This window comes from Schistocerca piceifrons, chromosome 2, assembly GCF_021461385.2.
Source record: "Schistocerca piceifrons isolate TAMUIC-IGC-003096 chromosome 2, iqSchPice1.1, whole genome shotgun sequence".
NCBI lineage: Eukaryota > Metazoa > Arthropoda > Insecta > Orthoptera > Acrididae > Schistocerca > Schistocerca piceifrons.
The window spans coordinates 402,573,790-402,593,819 of NC_060139.1; the positions used below are offsets into that span (position 1 = coordinate 402,573,790).

At 39.5% G+C, this 20,030-nt stretch overlaps 1 protein-coding gene across 7 annotated transcripts in view; it reads left to right on the plus strand.

Annotated features, from left to right (window-relative positions):
- LOC124777828 (transmembrane protein 94) overlaps window positions 1-20,030 on the plus strand; it is a 495,418-nt gene that overhangs the window by 411,029 nt on the left and 64,359 nt on the right. For all 7 annotated transcript variants that reach the window (XM_047253357.1, XM_047253355.1, XM_047253356.1 and 4 more), the window contains 2 exons: window positions 2,098-2,272; window positions 11,616-11,736. In XM_047253357.1, coding sequence (XP_047109313.1) covers window positions 2,098-2,272; window positions 11,616-11,736 — 296 coding nt within the window. The remainder of the gene's footprint in view (window positions 1-2,097; window positions 2,273-11,615; window positions 11,737-20,030) is intronic.

The following is a 20,030-nucleotide window of genomic DNA, read 5'->3' on the forward strand; positions in this document are numbered from 1 at the left end:
ACATGCCACCGTGCTGCATCAGAGCAGCGTGGAAGATGGCTACCCACGGCGTGACGTACCACCAGACTGTCTTGGAACGGCAGGGGCAGCAGCTGGCTGTGTGGCGTGGCTAGGCGCCTGGCCACACAAGTGGCCTGGCATTCACTGCGCCAGCTCTTAGGAGAGAACGCTGAAACTGCGGAAGGCTGCGTGGCGAACCACGAATGTGTGCTCTTGTTATTGCATGTCACACATGGCGTGTCAAGTGCGAAGTACTACTGGCAGCTTCATTGGATATGGCTTGCTGAACTTCAGTTAAGTTGATAAGACGTGCCTAACGGTGAGCGATCCCACTGCTGGCACCATATGTTAATGTGTCAGGGTTGGTGAGGAATGGAAAGCAGTAGGCACCCATTGAGGTGACGAAGTTAAACATTTTTTGATAGACATGATGGTGTATTTCAGTAAAAAGTAGTGGAAGGCAGGCCTAGAGAAGCCGTCGAAACTGAATGGGCTGTTGCCGAAGAGAGCAGGAGAGGAGAGCATCTACCCGGGTGTGTCCGCTCCCGGCAGCTGGCCACAGCTCCATTTCCACATGACCACCTCCAAACCTCCCTATTGGGCAGCCAAATTGTAGACGTACGGTTCAGTAGCGTTACCTCGTCAGCAACACATGAGTTTAGCTGCTGATGGTTCAACACGTGAGTTTCGAAGTTGTTCTGTCCAGTATAATGCAACGTGACTTACAAGCTGAAACTAGCCACCAGGCAGAAGGCACTGGCGAACATCAGTTGAAATATAAAAAATTAATTTTTTATAATATTACATCCACTCAGTAATGCCCCCCCCCCCCCTGTACAATAGAAACACCATATTTCCATGGAACAATAAATGAGGGAAATGAAAGCGGTATCAGAATCATGTGTTGTATTTGTGGAATAGGAACCACACATTGTGCATGAAAATAGTGAGCACATAACAGCTGTATTTGACTAACTGAAAGAATGATCTCTTGCTTAAAGTGGCACACTATGTTAATAGATATTGCAGGTGTGCCTGTATGGTATCAGCAAAAACAGTTTGTGCAGTTAACTGAATTTCAGTTAGACTATATTGTAGACTTGAAGGAGACTAGTTCAACTTTATTAAGATTTGCCAACACATAGGATGTTAGGCATCAGCTGAATGGTTAGCAGTTTGCACGGAAGTGAGTATGCTTCCAGAAGTGAGTATGGTTCCAGATGGCAGTGATGTGCAAATTCATGCCTGGACTGCTTCATCAGATGAGGAACCATTACTGGTTGCATGGAGATTGCAGCATGAATTAGCACCAGTGTTGTACCCAGAGTGTCAGCTAAGACCATCAGAAAAAATGTTAGCTACCAAATGGACTACAGCTGAAGGTGTCAGTCTTCAACAACACTGAACAGGGCAAGACAAATCAGGAACATCGTTTAGTATATTGTTGTCGTACATATGCAAGAGAGAGATTGTCATCAGCAAGACAGTGACCTTATACACACATCTTATGCTGTCATATGCTATCTCAGATGTTTATTTACATCAAACTTTTTCTCGTTTGAGTATGTGTGGAACATGATGACATGGTGCCTGGCCTGAACTTCGCTGTCAGTGACATCTCATGACCAGTAACAGGTGGATGTGGAATGGTCCATTACCTCGTGTAGTTGTCTCCGAGACATCTATAATTACATTTACAAAAGACTACTGGAGGCTGTATAAGATAGGCTAGAGAAACTGAATTTCAGGACAATCTGTATATAGAAGGATAGCCCTGGGTTAATGATAATTTGCTATGTATAATGTGTGAAAGAAACCTCTCTGAGGTATAACCATTCCTTCAGGGTATCATTTTTCTGTAATGTCAATCAGTAAATGTACATTTCCTGGTGGACACCAATAAAAATATGAAATGTAGTCTACAATAAATTAAAAAGAAATAGTCTCATGAAAGATAGTTGACTTGAAATATTCCAGTTCCAAAACAGCAAATTGTATTACCCCAAGTAATCCAATTACAATGTAAAACTATATAATATATCTTTATCTCAGTTTACTTTCACTGTTTATATGCTGAATTGATATTATCTTTTCTAGTTTCGCCGTGGAGCCTCTGTACCCTCAGGTCTGCCAGAAAATACCTGCATTTATACCTACAAAAGCAGCTCAAGGAGTTTCTCCTGTGGAATTAAATCGTATGCTCAATTCAATTGCTTGCTCAATTACCTTCCATAGGGAGGATCCAGTCTCCATCTTTCACTTAATATTGGAGGTAAGGATACTGGTTAGGTAAGATTTATCAGTGTTGCAGCCGTAGTCTACACGAATGAAAATTCTTCACAAAACCATGGCAGTTTTCAAGATAAACTTGCAGAATTTAAGGTCCAGCAAAATGCTGATGTTCTACGAGCATATACTTGTAGCTCATGAAATTTTCTAAATTTTGCAGCAATGTCCCTACATGTTACCCAAAAACAGTGTCTGAAACTACTACCAAATCTGGAAACCTGAACATCATGATGTAGTCAAGAACTCAATTGTACAAGTGTCTGCACATGGCACTCTCTTTCATATTTATCTTTTATTTCCTAAGTACATTATTATACTTGTAAGTGGTATAATACACCACAGCTGTTCAAGAAACTTGATGTCATGTTAAGAAACTTCCTGGCAGATTAAAACTGTGTGCCAGACCGAGACTTGAACTTGGGACCGTTGCCTTTCATGGGGAAGTGTCATGTTGTTTGTTTTAGAGTCATCTACCCAACTGCATTTCAACATTATTTGACCATTGTTGATTTTTACTGTAACCCAAATATGTTTTGTTTGGCAGGTTAGTTACACCATAGACTTGAAAATGATTATACAGTTGAAATTATGAAATAGTGGAGAAAGATTACACCAGTCATTCTGATGCCTCACAAATCATTGTGCCCATATTAGGTGTCATTAAGACTATAAAAATTGATGGAAGGCATCAATGTTTGAGAAATGCTTATGACAATAAAAACATGCTTTGTAATTACACTGCTCACAGACATGGCTTTGGTGTATGTATTTGATTTAGGTTTTTGTGCTTTACATGGTGTTAGTGACAGAAATTTCATAGCTTGCACCACTTTTGAATGACATCATTGTTTGTTCCTTGCCGTTTTATAGAAACATTTATTTTATAACTTAAAACATTTTATATCTAAATTTTTGGTAAGTAGGATAATAAAATCTGATATTGATATGTCTCTCTGTGTGTGTGTGTGTGTGTGTGTGTGTGTGTGTGTGTGTGTGTGTGTGTGTTTTGGAATTTATTTTACTGACTTAATTCCTAATTTTCATATAGAGCATTGTTATTTTCTGATGCCTTTCAAACTGTCAAACTACTTCTTTGATCAGCTCAAGAAATATGTATGGCATAACTCTTATCTTCTTCTGCCAGAAGAAGGAGCCACTGAGTCCGAATGCTTGTAAATCCTTTTGTGTGTGTTTTCCCCTATTGCCATTTGGTGAGTAGATTTTTTATCTACCCATTTACATTATAAAATGTAAATGGTACCTTTTGTTGGACACTTCACAATATTTCTTAGCATGATGGTTTTGAGTGAATTTATGTATTTTGTCAAAATTATGCATTATTAAAACTGCAACAACTTTGACAGGTTTTGTAGTTGTGACTATGAGAAGACAGGAAATTGACGTTGACCATTGTTAGTGTCATTGCCGAGGGAAAACTTGTGTTGCATTGTAACTCCCACCTCCTCCATAGGTTATCAACTTGCCTCTTTTATTTCACTCTGCTGACCCCTCCTGCTCACTACAATTCACTTTTTACCTGGGCATAGCCACAACTTCAGTCTATGCATTAAACCAATTCCCCCCTTGTGCAAACAGGTACTGTCGCTGTGTGGCACATATGACGTTATCAAATTACACGTTACAATTCATTTATCAATATCTCATATGCTGCCTTGTATAAAAGCTGGTCTGTTATATACTGTTAATGCCAATGTTTTTATCTATGAACAATTTAATTACCTATACAATACAACATGTGATCTGGTCCTGTCAGCAAAATCTGTCATAAATGCTCGTTACACAGTTTGCATGGATGAAGTTCAGTATGAGTGTGACAGCATATAAGTTCGTGATACTGATTGGCCTAGCAGGACATGCTTGTTGGAATATGGATACTATATGCAACTACTACAGCACCAAAGCCAAACACTGCCTGGACCACTAGCAGTATATCAAGTTTTGTGAGGACTGTGTGCTTCTGAGGAGGCAGTGAATACAAGAGTAGAAAAATAAGAAAAAATAAATGATAGTCTATTAGGTGCCCTTACATGCTATGCATGTTGCTGTTGTTGTGGTCTTCAGTCCAGAGACTGGTTTGACGCAACTCTCCATGCTACTCTATCCTGTGCAAGCTTCTTCATCTCCCAGTACCTACTGCAACCTACATCCTTCTGAATCTGCTTAGTGTATTCATCTCTTGATCTCCCTCTACAATTTGTACCCTCCACACTGCCCTCCAATACCAAATTGGTAATGCCTTGATGCCTCAGAATATGCCCTACCAACCAATCCCTTCGCCCAGTCAAGTTGTGCCACAAATTTCTCTTCTCTCCAATTCTATTCAATACCTCCTCATTAGTTATGTGATCTATCCATCTAATCTTCAGCATTCTTCTGTAGCACCACATTTCGAAAGCTTCTATTCTCTTCTTGACTAAACTATTTATCGTCCACGTTTCACTTCCATACATCGCTACATTCCATACAAATACTTTCAGAAACGACTTCTTGACACTTAAATCTATACTCGATGTTAACAAATTTCGCTTCTTCAGAAACGATGGTATGCATATGAATTTATTAATCTCATAAAATAAATACCTTATCTCTCGTAGTAGAAAATCATAGTACACAATATAGAAATTAAGCCAGTAGATTCAACCTACAACATGCATACATATTGTGAAGATAGAACAATGTATCCATACCTGATCCTTAAATCCTACATATGAAAATTTAGGTGTAAAATGCTTTTAGGTATAGAATATAGGCTTTCATGAGACCTGAATTTTGAATGGAGAAATGCAGAACAATTCTGACTGTCAGTGAGGCCTGTCCAACAACCTCAACTGTTCGCCTGGAGCATCACCTTTAGATGGAGGTATATGTGCATGAATAAGTGCCTAAAACAGAACTGCCATTCCACATCAGTGATACAGAAAAACAGACTGCAGAATTATCTTTGGATGGATGTTAAGAACAATAACCTTCCATACAATCATTCTCTGTAAGACCAATACTTTCGCATACAACTGTTCTGTCTTTTCTTGTCTTTGGAAAAGTTTGAAAAATCAAGTTTACAAAAGAAAAATTCCTTAATATAAAAAGGAAACTTTTGTGATACTCTGCAGCTAATCTTTACCTACCCACAAACTGCTGTTTTGCTTCTTATGCCATCATAAGTTGTTATCTGATGATGGGCTAGTAAGTTGACAGTTGGTTTTTGAGTAAATAAATAATACCTTATCTTGAAACTCTGAACTGGTTTACCTGTAATAGTCTTTGTGGACCGCATTGGTGCGGCTTGTTTCAACTTCGTCAATGCTGTAGTTGTCTCTGTACTAGGATCTGAGAATTTTCCAAGTGGTTCATCTTCCTGTAAAGTAAGACAGTTTACTTCTTATTTTAACAAGTGCTTGCATTTTAACCCAGTGTACAATATTACAACAGTTGGTAAGAGGAAACATTGCTCCTCTGTTCAGTTTGACATTAGTAAGCAGACTAATAAGAGTTTTCACAGATCTCTTTACATCTTCTGTCCTGCCGTAACACTGAACATCATTCAGCGTTCTCACTGGTACACTGCACTACTCCACATCAGGATGCCTGACTCAAGGAGGTTACATCATTAGTATTAATAAAGCCCGGGTGAAAAAGCTAGGAAAGTGACAACAAAGTGTTAAGGACATTTCATGTGTACTACATTGGACAACTTGAAACTGGCTATGCATAATATTAATTTATCCATTGTAGTGATTGCCAAGTTCTATTGCTATGGATTATATTATTTTAAGAAATACAGTAACCAACCACTTTTTTTATATATTTTAATTGATGCCAATACATGTTTTGGGCTTTCACCTATCTTCAGTTGGTGTAATACATATTTGAACCTTCAATAAGTACATCATTTAAACATAGACAATAATTTGGATGCTACAACCGGCTTTCTACTTTGCTTGTTGTTATCCCCATTTTTGTGTTCATAGATGTGATGCAAACACTTTTAGACTCATATCTTTCACAATAACAGAAAGATCATCTTGCAGAAACTTTGTGGCTTGGCTTGGGGATCATCAGCTCTAATGCTAAGAACATCTGCTCCCTGGACTGGTGTACTTTGTGACAGAATATTGCACTGCTGTCTGGATCAACAGCCCATACACCAGGCTCTTGGATAAGCAGCTCAACCAGACTACACACATCATCATAGGAACAATCAGAAACACTTCATCATTCTGGTGTCTATTCTCAGCCACATAGTTCCCCCATTTTGCAGTGAGAATCTGCTCTCAAGTAGGAGTTTACAAAAATAACTAGTGATTCTTACCTCTGTGTGCATGAGGAATTCCTGCATTGAATAAAAAGACTCTTTGCTCCTGTCATCCACCTCTAAGAGGTCCAAATCTCCGGTGGGCAGTAGAGCAACAACAGACTGAGGGACAGAAGTATGACAGAATAATGCTACCCCATAAAAGATGATGATGCCCTGCATCTCGACCAGGTTTTGAAGAACATCGCACTCAACTGCACTCTATAGAATGAGGACAAGTAGTGAAATATGTGCTGACTCAATGTGTAAATAAGGATTAACAACATTGCCCAGCTCTGATTATGGTGCGGAACAACAGACTGTTCAGCATGCATATGTGCCCAAAGCAATCCTTCCCTTATGCTCCAGAGGAGTTCCATTTGGAAAAATACGTCAGTTGTGTATCTTCAGCAATTGGATATACAGTATATCTGTGACCTGTGCTTTGTAAATTCTGTGAATTGAATTAAATAATGGAAAATTGAGGCTGGCATAATGACAGTATTATGAAAGGGTAGATTGATATTCACCATATAAAGAAGTTGTTGAGTCGCAGACAGGTACAACGATCCACAGTCTTTCTCTTGTTCCTGTCTGTGACTGAACATCTTCTTTATATGGTGAGTAGCAGTCTTTCACACATTTTAAATTTAATTAACTTATAATAGTGTTTTTTCCCTATGTGTTTTATATGTATATAGTTAAAGAAGAACTGTTTCCTTCTGTGATTTGTTGGTAGTCATATGCTAAATAAATAAAGAAATAAATTTGCAGTACAATTGTCAGATTTGCAATAGGTGGATGATATCTTCTGCAGACCTCCAAATTCACCTGTCTTACTTTTCCTGAAGTGTTGTCAATAGCAAAAGCATTTGAAATAATTTAGGGCAATACTTAGCGGCCACTGACTCTTACAGAAGTAGCAGTACCACAATCTTTATAGTGTCAGCACTCAGCTTCATCATCCACAACTTATTTGTGATCAGTAGCATTTCCTTACCACAGTCCATTATTTATGTTCAAAAACAGCCCTTATGTTGCATTTAGAATCGTGTGCGTAACACATAATATGACATTTAAAATGCGGCAGCAGTATATTTCGACTTTGTGCTATTTTATGGAGAAAAGTAAAATAGATGTGAAAGAAGGGGGGGGGGGGCAAAAGAGGGAGGGAGGAGAGAGAGAGAGAGAAGAAATACTTTCCTTTATTAGTCCTTCACCACTACACAACACTATATTACACAACTGGAAGTTAGGAGCAAAACTTGTTTTTCTCATTTGTTCCAGATTGAGCTGAGGTATAGCCAGGGAGCACAAGGGCTGTGTTGCCATGGCAGCTTATTCTTCCGTATCTGCAATGATTGAGAGAGGAATGGCCATCAGGGTCTCCAGAAATCCTTTGTGGCCTCATTAAGGCTCATCTCTTTGTTGCTTTCAGAAGGTGGTGGAGTTAGGTGTTGTCTTGGTTCATCTCAAGTGTTATGTAGCTTCATGTAGTCTCTTTCTTGAATTGCAGTTCATAGTTTGATATTCTGCCTGGTTCTACTGCAGATCCTTGTCTCTTGTTTTACTGAGACTGTTTTAGCATCAAACAGACTCCTGTAATGGTATGTAACATTTTGCCTATTGGAACACTACCAGATGATGGGCTCTGAAATGTCTTTTCTACACATTCACCGGTGTCAATTGTAATTCATATTTTTTAACATTTTTGATAGAAGATACGAAAAACATTTTCAAAACAAAGGTACCTTGGAAAAAAGATTAAAGATGACTTTTTGTTGTCAATGAGGTGTAAAATGAAGTCCACATTGTTTCACTGATAAAAAAATATCTTAGTTTCAGCAGTACTGCATTTTGTCTACAGAGCTAATGAACACCCGAACATTCACTTTACTTCAAACATTTTTTGTTGTGGGATGGGGTTGGAGGCGGGAGTTACCTTTATACTAAGCGACTATTCCAGCACCTGATTCTAGCAGGTTGTATATCTAATAGCTTCCAGAGGCACAAAAAACTGACTTTTGTTATTTCACATAATTACTGAATGAATTTAAAAATTAAAAACTCTATCATAATCTACTCATTAAGATGTATAACCTTACGTTAAAAGTGTAAAACTTAGGCAGTGAGGCGATGTATCTGATGGTGCACAAATACTTTGACTTTATTCACCCAGTATTTGAGAATGAGAGCTTTTAGTGACTTCCAACAAATTTTACATGTAATTTCAAATCGGTACAAAACTTTTTTTATTTTTTTATTTTTTGTTTATTTATTCTCTTTTGATGAAGCTTTTGATTTATTACTTCATTTCTACCAACTCTACTCACAACACAGTTTGCAGACAACATCCGTTCATATATCTGAATATACCTGGAAAATTACATCGTTATAAATGACAAATAGTTAAGGAGATGTGATGTCTTGAAAATTGAGATGTGTTACAAACTAGCCTTTGCTTGAAATTGAGTACAAATTACCCAGATTACAGTCGTCCAGTGTTTCATATTTAGAGCACTTCTAACAAACAAGCATAATTTCAAATATTTTCTTAATTTTTACTAGCTTAAATGCTTAATGTCAAACACGAGCATCTTTTTTAAAGTAAGAACTAATAGGGCATTGTACAAGCATCCTGTCACATGACATCTGTTCATGACATCTGTTCATGCGGGGCCACTCTTGGCCAATGTCTCACTATGTCATCATTACGTTTCACGTATCTGCCAGTGATGGTTGAATGGTTATACTGCTTCGTTTGTTGCCATGCCAATGAGTGATCCCACCAACTGTGAAGTGTGCTTGGTTTTTCAGTTGTTAAATGCTAAACAAGTTTTCCCTGCTGAAATTCACCGGTGGCTTGTTGAAGTTTATGGTGCAAGTGTAATGAATGATGGAAATTGTGCAGAAATGGTGTAGGCACTTTAATGAAGGAAGGACTAATGTTGATGATGAAGAATGATATGGATGGCCTACTGTCATGAATGAAGAATTGACACAAAAAGCTGATGAGGCATTTTGCCAAGAGAGGGGCTTCACTATTTATGAGCTGCATCAGAAATTTCCACAAGTTTCAAAAACAATAGTTTATCACATTGTTAGTGACAAACTTCGCTACAAAAAATATGTACAAGCTGGGTGCTAAAAATGTTGTCAGAAGAAAGCAAAACAAAGCAAATAGCACATTTTTTGTACGTTATGGAGTACTATCATAAGGATGGTGGCGAGTTCTTGAGTTACATTGTGACCAGTGATGAAATGTGGATTGCACACTACACCCCAGAGAATAAACGTCAATCCAGTGAGTGGCGTCATTCAGACTCCTCAAAAAAACTACGAAAACTCAAACAAGAACATTCAACATGGAAAATTTGCCATGGTGTTTTGGGGCCTGAAAGGCATTCTTCTGTCAGACTTTTTGCCAAGAGGAATGACAATAAATAACATTAAAATTTAGGTGTGATATTCAAAATTGCTGACAGGGACTGCTCTCTACCGGCATCGTTCTGTTTCACAACAATGCTCGGCCTCATGTTTCAGCAAGAACAAAGACGCAAGTGGAGAAGTTTCATTGGGAATTACTGCATCTCCTACCTTACAGCCCTGACTTAGCACCACCAGACTTCCATCTGTTTACAAAATTGAAGGAATTTTGTGGTTGAAAGCTCTTGGAAAATGATAACTGTCGAAAGAAACTGTTACTAACTGGTTTAACAATCAGGCAGCAGAGTTCTTTGATGCTGGGATCCAAAAGCTGGTGCCACAACTTGACAGATGTTTAAATGTTCATGCTGAACTTGTTGAAAAGTGAAAAAATGTGCATATTGTAGTTTGTGATACAATTTAAGTTCTTAAATAAAATTTCTCGTACTCCATTACAAATTGATTCTTTAAAAATGACCTTATCACATTAACTCATTTGTAAAGTAGTCAGATGTTTACTATTGTTTTAAGCATGACATCCAGATGTTCATATTCTCAGGATTTTAGGTTAGCGTGGCAGTCATAATAGTCACTAGTTCAATGATCATATTCTCAGGATTTTAGGTTAGTGTGGCAGTCATAATAGTCACTAGTTCATGATGTGTAATGGATGAACTTCAGTTTACTGTGACACTCGTTCACTCCACATGAAAACTGGAAAAAAAATCAATTATTATGAAAATGAAATTGAAAAAATAAAAACTAGAACATATTAAAATACAGAATCTATTAACTTAATAAAATATTGAAGTACAAAACACGATGAATTTTGCATACCTGTGAAGCACAAGTGGTAGGGTACAGCTGTCAGTCTCAACAATTTTGTGTCACAAAAGATTGAATATCTTTAGTAATGAGGGAAATGACCCATGCCCCATCATGGAGTGTATTGCACCTTTGCTCTTATATACAGGAGAGTCCTCACAAATTTTTTTTGCACTGTTGCGCATTTTCTTCTATTGTACTTCCTTTTTTGATGTTTCTATTGCGCACATTGTCGTATTTGCCTTTTTGAGCCATTTCTGTACACATTTATCTCTTATATTGTTTGATCTACTTATTGCAGACATAGTATCACCAGTTGAAGTAGTTCCACACAGACCTGGAAAGTGCAAGGGTATGCGTGTCACACTGGCTGAAGGGTCTGTGCTGTTTTTATATTTCTCACTGTGTGAGTCCATACACTTCATTCTTTGCCCAAAATAACAATCAGAATTCGTGTTGTGGCATATTCTTATTACATCTCGAGGTAGTTGAAAGTTTCTTTGGCCAATTGATGCCGTTTTGTTTATACTAATGTATCTATACCCTTTTCTCTTCACTGGTCAACCTTTTACTCCAATTGTGGGGTTTCTTGTTCTTTTAGCAACTTCTTAAACTGTTTCATGTGATGTGGTACTTAATTTATTATCTGTGCACAATTACCTTGTGTTTTTCTAATTTTGCCCTTGTGTTGGCAGCTGCTATATATCAGAATATCATCTGCATAAATTAATTAAATTAATCATATTATGTGTATGTGTTCTAGGCTCGTCACTTTATGCAGTCAGTAACCAACAGTGTCCAGTTTTGGATGTGTTGTGTGGCCAGTATATCAGTAGTGCAGGTTCTGGCCATTATCTTCATGCTGCCTCCAATCTTCTCTACAGGTCAGTATTTGCGGATATCAACAGAACGTATTTTGCTACTGAAAATTTATGTTAAAGAGAGATGTTTTCATGCTACCGTTACTTTTCTCAATTACTCCTGTTCATGGCACAAAGATGTGGGGGATTGGTATGAAACTTACAGTCCATACCAAACATAGGATTGAGAAATTTTGCATATGGGATTATTAAGCTTAGTGGATCTGAAAGATCACCAATTGACCAAGTTAATGAGTTTGCTGTGAAGTTAAGCAGATGAAATTTCAGACAGTATGAGACATAATACTGCTCTTATGATACATACTATAATGATACATATCTGGAAGGTAAGAGATATAAGAAATCTGAGGAATTATAGTAAAGGCAGTGGTTCATAATGTTCACTGGTGTGCAAAAGTTAAGGACAAAAGTAAATTTTGCACAGTGTTTCACTGCCAAGTAATGTAGCTCAAAGAAACTTGGACCATACAGAAAAAGAACTGCTACAGTTTAGTACAAAAGGCAACTGAAAGAAATGTTCAATGTGACAAACAGAAATGACACTTTTATTTAAAGACAATAATTATGCTGTAGTGACTGCAGTTAATGATGGTACCTTGGACATTACAAAAGGCAAGACATGGTTCTTAATAGGATGTTTGATCACCATGGACGGCAGTACTTGATCTGAAATGTGCTCATATGCTGGTCAGTAGGGTTATGGTAAGGAGTTCATGTGGTAGATCATTCCATTTCTGCACCAGCGCAGTTGATAACTGCTAGATGGCTGTTGGTGCAAGTGAACATGCTGCAATGCTTCTCCAACACATCCCATATGTGCCTGATAGGATTTAAGTCAGGGAAATGGGCAAGCCACTCCATTATCCTCTTGCTCCAAAAGCTTCTCAACCCACACTGTTCGTTGCAGTTCTGGATTGTTGACCACGAAAAAGGAAGTCAGGACCAAATGCAGCCCTGAAAAGATACGCATGGGGAAGGAATACAGTGTCACAATAACAGTGATTGGTGAATGTATCGCATTCAAAGATTCGGAGGTCATTACGCCCTGGCAACATTAGGTCATCTCACAGCACAATACATGATCCACCAAAGCAATCACGGTCACTCACATTCTGCAGTAGTAGAATCAGCAGCAACAACAACAACAACAACAACAACAACAACAACAACAGCTGCAACAGCAGTTCAATAAACAATGGGACCTCCAGCAGCAGTAGCAGCACAAACAGCAGTGGGACCTCCAGCAGCAGCAGCAGCAGAAATTGCTGTTACAACTGCCACACAATCAAGAATAGTCTGCAGCTGCAGTTTCCTCGCCTCCCCCTCCACAATTCACTTGCTTTGATGAGGCAAACGAGAGTTAGGACGACTATTTATATAATTTTATTCTTCACTGCAAGGCAAGTAACTGACCCAGAACACCAGTTTATACTCTTACTGCCTTCTTGTAATAAACTCTAGGAAGTGGTGCAGAAACTAAATACACTCTTGGACTGCAGTAGTTGAGCTTTTCTGACGTTTGTGGTTTGCTGATGGAGTACTAGTCACCAAACTCATGTAGTTGCAACTAAGCTTAAATGTAACCAATTTTTTGAGCAGTGTAAGCAAATGTATTATTACGGCATAGAATAGTAAGGGTTGAAAATTAGAAAATTTGCTTAAAACTCATTCATCTTGCAACAAACAAGGTGCAGTCATGCCAGGGGCAGAGATAGGACGAGGAAATAAGCAGTATGTTGCAAGTGGGTCAGGCCTCGGCACTTTACAACACCCTACCGAGAGAGAGGATGAGCTCAGCAGAAAATAGTACAAGACAGAAAACTAACAGAAATGTGACATGCATATTTGTAGTTCATAAGAGATGTCGAAAGAAACTGTACCTATTTCATAAGAACCAGTGTCAGCAGTTAAGAGCTCGTTAAGCAAATATAGCAGAATAAGGACACTTCGGTTCATTACAGATTGAGCATCACAGCTCCCTTTAAATGCTTGAGCTCTCCAGCTCTCAAGGAGTTGATAATTGGGATTGACACTGTTCACAGTACTAGCACTCTATTCCATGATTATGATACTATAGCAAGTCTATGTCCTAGATACTCCAGAACAGTCTACGAACCAGCCGAAAATGTACTTGAAATGACAGTCTTTGCCTGATGAACTTCATACCGTTCACTGTCTACCATTGCTTATGGAGAAGCTGACTGTCTTCCGACAACACCACATCGTGGAGTGCTGACAGCACTGAACTTCAGTGCGGAAATCTGCAGCAGGGCCTTGTGTGGTCCATGTTTCTGCTCAACATTTAAGCACCCCTGGGTGCTGAAGCCTACCTGGCCACAAGGAAGGAGATCGATTGATAACACGACTTCTAAAAACACCATATCGCAGATGGGTCATCAAGGTCAACATAGAATTCGCAGCGGAACGAGCACGCTCCAGCAGCTAGTTCAAGACCATTCGTGCTGGACCATAGGCATGCTAGCAGTATGCTTTGGCACAAGGTCACTCATTCATTGCCTGGGCCTGCAGACAATGAGCTGACTGAGCAGCAGTCAGCGGGAATCCAACACACAGCTGAATGAGGCATCGGCTACAAGTCTGGTGTGGAACAAGATGATTGTAAACATGGTTAATAAATAACTGTACTTTGACAATGTTTTACTAGCAGCAGAGATGCTTCACGGGCACCTAACTGCTATCCTGACTTCATGCAGAGATGTCTCCACTCGGCCTCTCTGTAGTAGTAACATGGACTACTATTTTGCAGAGCTTAGCGTGCAGGTGTGACTTTTCCTGTAAACAATGTATGTGGACTCATTAATCTGTGATCTCTTTCTCCTTAAATAAAAAGTTAGTGCAAAGGCGTTAGCCTCATCTTACATTTTTTGCAGACTATGCTTAAACTTGACAAAGCTCACAAAGTAACTGCATCAGTGTGAACATTGTTAATGGTATTGGTCACTGTTGTGCTCTACAATCAACTGATGACTTCCTGTTGATGTCATCATCCAATTCACAAAGCACCTGTTCATTTGGTTCTTCACCAACGTGGGATTCAGTAGTTATGGAAATAGTTAGTGATCCACCACCTTAATTGTTGGTAAGATATGCAAATATGGAAGCACTTTGTTTGCCTTCAGTGTGCTTCAAAGCAAGTGGAGGCTCATACAACAGTTTACTTCCCAGCATTGTCAAAGGGTCCCATAAAAGTTCATGCCATTAAATTGTGTCCAGATCGTGGCCTGTGAGGTCAAAGACATCACTTCCCTCTCTATGACGTCATATGTTCTGACTGCCTGAAATCGCAGCATCTGCAGTTGTCTTCCTGGGCCAGTGTGAGACAACAACAATGGCCATCAGCATTATACACACTATCTTGCTGATGTCCATAGCAGCTACAGATGGGATGCAGAGACTTCTTTTGCAGCTGGAAATTAATGGAGCCATGGTGGATTTCCAGTTGGACACAGGCATGGCTCTTTGTCTGATTGATGTAGACATGTACTGGCACATTGGCTTCCCACAGCTGCATTACCCTCAGCACAGGGTGGTGACATACAGTGGCCAGTCATTCTCATCACAGGGTCAGATCATCATCCAAGTGTAAAAAAGTAGCCCGGCAACTGACCCTGTTAGTAGTCAACTCCTTGGTGCCAACTAACATTCGTAGCTTCGACACTTTTGTGCTTTTTGATTTCCAAATTCAAGCCCAAGTGAAACTTGTTTCATCTACAATAGCGTTCACAGAACTTGATATATTATGTGCGCAATCGGTTTCAAGCCCGTATATTCTTAAAGTAGTCAGCAATACCTACTTTTTGCGGAGCACATGTAGTGCCTTTTGCTATGCGCAAACAATTTAAAACAGAACTAGATAGACTGAAAACTATGGAAGTGATATCTCCAGTATCATCTATCCTGTCATTAATGCCCATTGGCAGTTAAGAAGCTGAATCGATTACTTAGAACTGTCGTTATTTTAAGTCTACCATTAATGCTTAGGCAAATGTCAATCTGTATCCAATTCTAAGGCTGAGGAATAGTTGGCAAAATTGGTGGGGAGCATTATTTTTCAAAGATAGATCTCACTGACACCTACTCTCAGTTGCGTGTAGATGATCAAACAAAAACATTTTTAGTGATTAATAAACAGTTTGACACGTATTGTCATAACAGGCTGCCATTTGGGGTCTTGGAATCTCAATGTAGACAAGTGTAATGTGCTGCGAATACATAGAAAGATAGTTCCCTTATCATTTAGCTACAAAATAGCAGGTCAGCAACTGGAAGCAGTTAATTCCATAAACTATCTGGGAGTACGCATTAGAAATGATTTAAAATGGAATGATCATATAAAGTTGATCGTCGGTAAAGCAGATGCCAGACTGAGATTCATTGGAAGAATCCTAAGGAAATGCAATCCAAAAACAAAGGAAGTAGGTTACAGTACGCTTGTTCGCCCACTGCTGAATACTGCTCAACAGTGTGGGATCCGTACCAGATAGGGTTGATAGAAGAGATAAAGAAGATCCAACGGAGAGCAGCGCGCTTCGTTACAGGATCATTTAGTAATCGCGAAAACGTTACGGAGATGATAGATAAACTCCAGTGGAAGACTCTGCAGGAGAGACACTCAGTAGCTCGGTACGGGCTTTTGTTAAAGTTTCAAGAACATACCTTCACCGAAGAGTCAAGCAGTATATTGCTCCCTCCTACATATATCTCCCGAAGAGACCATGAGGATAAAATCAGATAAATTAGAGCCCACACAGAAGCATACCGACAATCCTTCTTTCCACGAACAATACGAGACTGGAATAGAAGGGAGAAGCGATAGAGGTACTCAGGGTACCCTCCGCCACACACCGTCAGGTGGCTTGCGGAGTATGGATGTAGATGTAGATGTAGATGTTAGTGCTCCTGTTATGTAGCACTCCTGTGATATTTCAGAGATAACTTAGAACAACTCATTGAAGGTATCTTCAACTATTTTTACTATTTAGATGACTTGCTAACTACCAAGGCCACATGGGAGCAACAACTGTGTGACCTACAAATGTTGTTTCAGTGTCCATTTAGGTTTGAACATCAACAATATTCCAACCTGAAGTTTCCATTATTTGATTGTGTCTTTTTAAAAATGAGAGTGAGACCATTCACAAAAAAATCAGTCAGCGATAATGTTAAGAAAATTCTTTACCATTTCTTCTGTTGCTGTATGTATTGTTTTGATTGATTAAATTACTAGAGTCATCTGCAAAAAGAACTAATTCTGCATGTCGTATATTATGGGGTAGCTAAGAATGAGCCTTGGGGGCTCCATATGAGCTTTGCCTCTCCAGCCACAGGAATCTCCCTGATTAAAGTGGTTGAATTATTAAGTACAATTTTCTGCATTGGCTATACTATCAATTCCATATAACCTCACTTCATGTAAGAGGATATTGTGGTTCACACAGTCAGCTGCCTTAGGTGAGTCACAGAAAGTATTTAGTTCGTTCAGAATCCCCTTATAACTCCTGCAAAGTAGCAGATTGAAGTTTGTGTTGATGTCTGCGTGAAGATGGACTACAGTGCTGTCTACTACCACCATGCAGTGTTGCTGCTTCCCGTAAGTGGTGCATTGCAGCAGCACTTGCTCCAGTTTGCGAGTATGCTGCTGGACGTAGATAAGACTACATGGAATCAGCCAAACATGGGCAAAAATAGCGGACAGTGAGGTTTCTCTGTAGGGGTTTCTCCAGAGGGAAGGAGTGACTGCTTCAGACTTCCACAAGAGGTTGGTACCCATACACTGGGGAAACAGCACCAAGTTGCAAATCTGTTTTTCATAGGGTATCAGAGTTCAGAGACTGTTCTGATTATCCCAAAAGTATTGAGTGTCAAGCAACTGCACAGAAATTAAACAATGGTCAGCACGTCAATTATCTGATAAGGGGGCATAGGCAAATCACATTTCATAAGCTGGAGAAGGCAACAGATCTGTCATGGTAAAAACCCTCCACACCATTAACCATGAGGATTTGAAGATTAAGAAGATATGTGCACAATGGGTACTCTATTCCCTCTCTGTTGCACAGAAACAGAAATGTGTGAAGATACATCAACAGTTGGTGCAACAGTTCAGTGCAGGTCCAGTGGATTTCTTTGAGCATCTGGTCACCATCAATGAGTTATGGTTCTTCCACGAGGCTTCAGAAATGAAACACCAGTCTGTGCTGTGAAGACATACTGGGAGCCCTTTTCCAAAGAAGTCATGGCTGGGACTTTTCACACAGGAACAAATGGTGACTGTGTACTGGTATCAGGAACGGATACTGCTGGAGGATTGGATCCCTCCCAGTACGACCATCAACAGCGGCTGGAATTGCAGTTCACTGCACCATCTCTGTTGCCACAGAAAGTGGGGCCACATTGTTTGTCTCCAACATGACAATGCTTGGCCATATGCCAGTCAGCAGATCATTGCCATTGTGGATGAACTTGGGCTTACAGTGCTGCCACATCCTCCATATGCACTGGATCTGGCTACTGGTGACTACCATATTTACTCGAATCAAAGCTGCACTTTTTGTCCGATTTTTGTAATCCAAAAAACGGCCTGCGGCTTAGAATTGAGTGCAAAGTAAGCAGAAGTTCTGAAAAATGTTGGTAGGTGCTGCCACAACTAACTTCTGTCGTCGAATATATGTAGCGCTACACAGGCATGCTTTGCAGGCACAAAGATAAATACTGGCGCCAAAACCTCTGCGTCAGTAAATAAAATAAAAAAAAAAGGAAGACGAGCTTTTTTCTCCACCCCGAGTTTCGACTACTGCATTTTCATACATTACCCGACGAAGTAAATACAAATTCCGTATTGTTCATCTTCGAATGTAGCAGCATTTCAATGTTCTACGAAAATCCGACTGGCAAGACTGTTTGAGATGTTTGTTAATATGGCCAACTCTATGTTCCGAATTTTTTCCTACCTGTGAGAAGTGATGGTTGCTAATAGGAACTTTTATGAATTGTGAATCACATGGAATATTCTCTTCGCCATAAGAATAATACAAGTATAAACATTTTGCCATGTATTCTTTCATGTTTGCTGCTATCTCATTTAAATCCTGTCTGCCTAATAAACTACGAAAGTAGAGTGAGCAGCAGCAAACGCGGAAGAATATACATATCATGTCATGTTTATATTCTTATTATTCTTATGCCTAATAATAATACAGTCAGAAATGAAGCATGGCAATCGACTAGATTTTTAAATCTAAGATGACATTAATTTCTGTGCAGAATGTAATGTACTAAAGAGGCATCTGCAATGATTTTCAAACGGAGAAAAATTTTCGCTAAACTCTTGGTCAGAACATCTATCATACGCAGTCTATTGTTTGGTTCTTGTTGACCATTATCAAAGAAAGCAGCAGTGTAAGTAACAACAAATAGCAGTCTCTTGCCATTGTTTCGCTAATAAGACGATTTCCCCCCCCCCCCCCCCCCCCCCCCCCCTCTCTCTCTCTCCCTCTTTTTGCCGTAAACACTCATTATCAGAATGCGACAAACAATGCATGACACAGTACAGTAATGCATTTTCAGCTTAAGAGTGACGTAATCACCTATAACAAAAAGAACGGCACTTACTAGATCAAAGAAAAATAAGCAATCAATGCAAACCAGACGAAGCACGTGAAAAAGGTAACTGCTAAGCTTACGACTCGAACCAAACTACTGTAGCTATATTGTCATTCATTCAACCTAAATTGTGTCTCATATTTTCCGAGATAATTCTTAGTTACAGTTTTATGAAGTATAAATTTAGGAAAGAATATTCATGACTCTATACAATGCGAGTTTTACAAATTTATTAAGTTTAGATAAAATTAAATTTAGAAAAACGGTTCTAACCGCACTTAAGTAATTGAACCTTATTCTAACTCGTGGGTTAAGCCCACTACTTAAATATTGGAAGGCCGCATTAGGCGCGGATGCTTAAGTATATTATCTTAAGATTAATCCCGCGGTAGGCGCGGCCTTAGATATTTCAGACCGGGGAAAGTTTGGAACTAGTTTTAGGAACTATTTTGTTTTATTTCATTCATCTCCATGCCCTGACAGCACACTGCACATGCACGGCTGCCAGCGGCTGGTGTACCACGCACGCAGGCGGGTCACACACAACCGGACTTCTCCCCTCTGTCCGCCTTGCGGCAGACGTCACCGGGGTGTCGTGGCAGGAGGGCGTTGCTTCCCACGCTGGCTGGAGACTGCCGGGCAGTAGGCACACGTTTGGCGCCGCCTAGCACCGC